The sequence below is a fragment of the Pectinophora gossypiella genome, unplaced genomic scaffold (genome assembly GCF_024362695.1).
Source record: "Pectinophora gossypiella unplaced genomic scaffold, ilPecGoss1.1 Pgos_36, whole genome shotgun sequence".
Classification (NCBI taxonomy): Eukaryota; Metazoa; Arthropoda; class Insecta; order Lepidoptera; family Gelechiidae; genus Pectinophora; species Pectinophora gossypiella.
Window position 1 is genome coordinate 275338 of NW_026063246.1, and position 2082 is coordinate 277419.

The 2082-nt window shown below is 47.7% G+C and overlaps 1 protein-coding gene across 1 annotated transcript; it reads left to right on the forward strand.

Annotated features, from left to right (window-relative positions):
- The first annotated feature begins 382 nt into the window (after nucleotides 1–382).
- On the forward strand, nucleotides 383–1189 carry LOC126381124 (uncharacterized). Its single transcript, XM_050030656.1, has one exon. The coding sequence runs from the start codon at nucleotides 383–385 to the stop codon at nucleotides 1187–1189; it is 807 nt and encodes a 268-aa protein (XP_049886613.1).
- The last annotated feature ends 893 nt before the right edge of the window (nucleotides 1190–2082 follow it).

Genomic DNA, 2082 nt, shown 5'->3' on the forward strand with positions numbered 1-2082 from the left:
TTGGACCACCCCCTTACAATTTGGGGAAATCGCTTCCGCTCATGAATCTTGGACCATACACCATCCGCTACGTCACGCGTTGCGTTGCACTACTCGCGCTCACGGGCGCGCGCTCATTGTACCGTTCTCACCTATGCGAATTCCCTATACGAGCGCCCCACGCAGCTCGTGACCGGCGACAGCGAACTCCATGCGAACACACTGACTTCTACCCTCTCGCGCCGCGCACTTTGTTTTGTATCGAGTCGTTTGTTTCGGACTGTGTAATTACTTTATATTATTAAATATATAACCCATAAATTGGTGACCCCGACGTGATAAAGGAACAGTGTGTGTGGTGGTCTAATTGTCAGAAGGTGAGCGAACATTTTTATTTTCCAAAATGTACGGAGGCCGAGAAACTGAACCTAAGCAGGAAGTTTACAGAGTTGGCGTGCGAATTCCTCCATTTTGGGCTGAAGACCCCCTCATGTGGTTTTCACAGATCGAGTACCAATTTAAACTCGCTAATATTAGTGCAGATGAGACCAAGTTTTATTATGTGTCGTCCAATTTAGAACCGCAGTATGCGAGAGAAGTGCGTGACATAATTTCAAATCCACCTGCAACTAATAAGTACGACAAATTTAAAGCCGAACTGATCAAACGTCTGTCCGTTTCCAACGAAAAGAAAATCAAACAACTTTTAATGCACGAGGAGCTTGGCGATCGCAAGCCCTCTCAGTTCTTGAGGCATTTGATGGCCTTGGCTGGCCCAGATGTACCATCGGATTTTTTAATTACCATATGGACCAGTCGCCTACCGCTGAATGTGCAGACTGCGATCGCTACACAGAAAGGTGCGTCTACAGACAAACTTACTGAGCTAGCAGATGTTGTGTACGAGATGGCCCCCCCTACTCCTCAGGTGGCTAGTAGTTCTTCAGCGAACAGCGAGATGGCTCAGCAGATAAGTGAACTCACTCGACAGGTAGCCTTACTTACCCAGCACATAAGCAGGACAGGACGCGCACGTTCACAGACGAGGAACAGACGGAACAACAATCGCTCGAAGAGTCGCTCTAGGCCCAGACAACCACCACAAGATCACCCACACTGTTTTTACCACTACACTTACGGAGCAAAGGCAAACAAGTGCAAGCAGCCGTGCAGTTTCCAGTCGGGAAACTCGCAGGGCGGTCGCAAGTAGCGGCTAGCGACTGCCCATCATCATCGTCATCTTCAGGCCGTCTATTTATCACTGACCGTACGTCGAAAATGCAGTTCCTCGTGGATACTGGTTCCGACTTGTGTGTTTTCCCACGGTCAGCTACCAAGACTCCCTGTGCTAAGTCTAAATATGACCTCGTTGCAGCCAACAACTCTATTATACACACGTATGGCCCTGTTACACTGCATCTTAACTTCGGATTGAGACGTGACTTTGAGTGGAAATTCACCATTGCAGACGTATCGAAGCCAATCATAGGTGTCGATTTCTTAAGCTACTACAATTTGCTTGTTGATTGCAGAAACCAGCGTATTATCGACAACCTTACTACTCTGTCAGTAGCAGCTACTTCAAACGGGATATCTGACAATTTCTCCTCCGTCAAAGCAGTCACTGGTGTCACTGATTTCCATAACTTGCTACGAGAGTTCCCGGAAATAACAAGACCTGCAGGTATGAACTCAAATTCCAAGCATAGTACTCTCCACTTCATTAGGACTACACCTGGACCTCCAGTTTCTTGCAAGCCTCGTCGTCTAGACCCTCTCCGCATGCAAGCTGCAAAGAAGGAGTTTGAGAGCATGCTGTCTAACGGTACTGCTAGGCGTTCTGAAAGTCCGTGGTCTTCTGCTCTCCACCTAGTGAAGAAGAAGGATGATGGATGGAGACCATGTGGCGACTACAGGGCACTCAACGCCAGGACTATCCCAGATCGGTACCCCATACGTCACATACACGATTTCTCTTTCCAACTTTCCGGTTGCAACATGTTTTCGACGATTGATCTAGTTAAGGCGTATAACCAGATTGCAGTAAATTCTGAAGACATCCCCAAAACTGCCATCACGACTCCATTTGGATTGTACGAATTC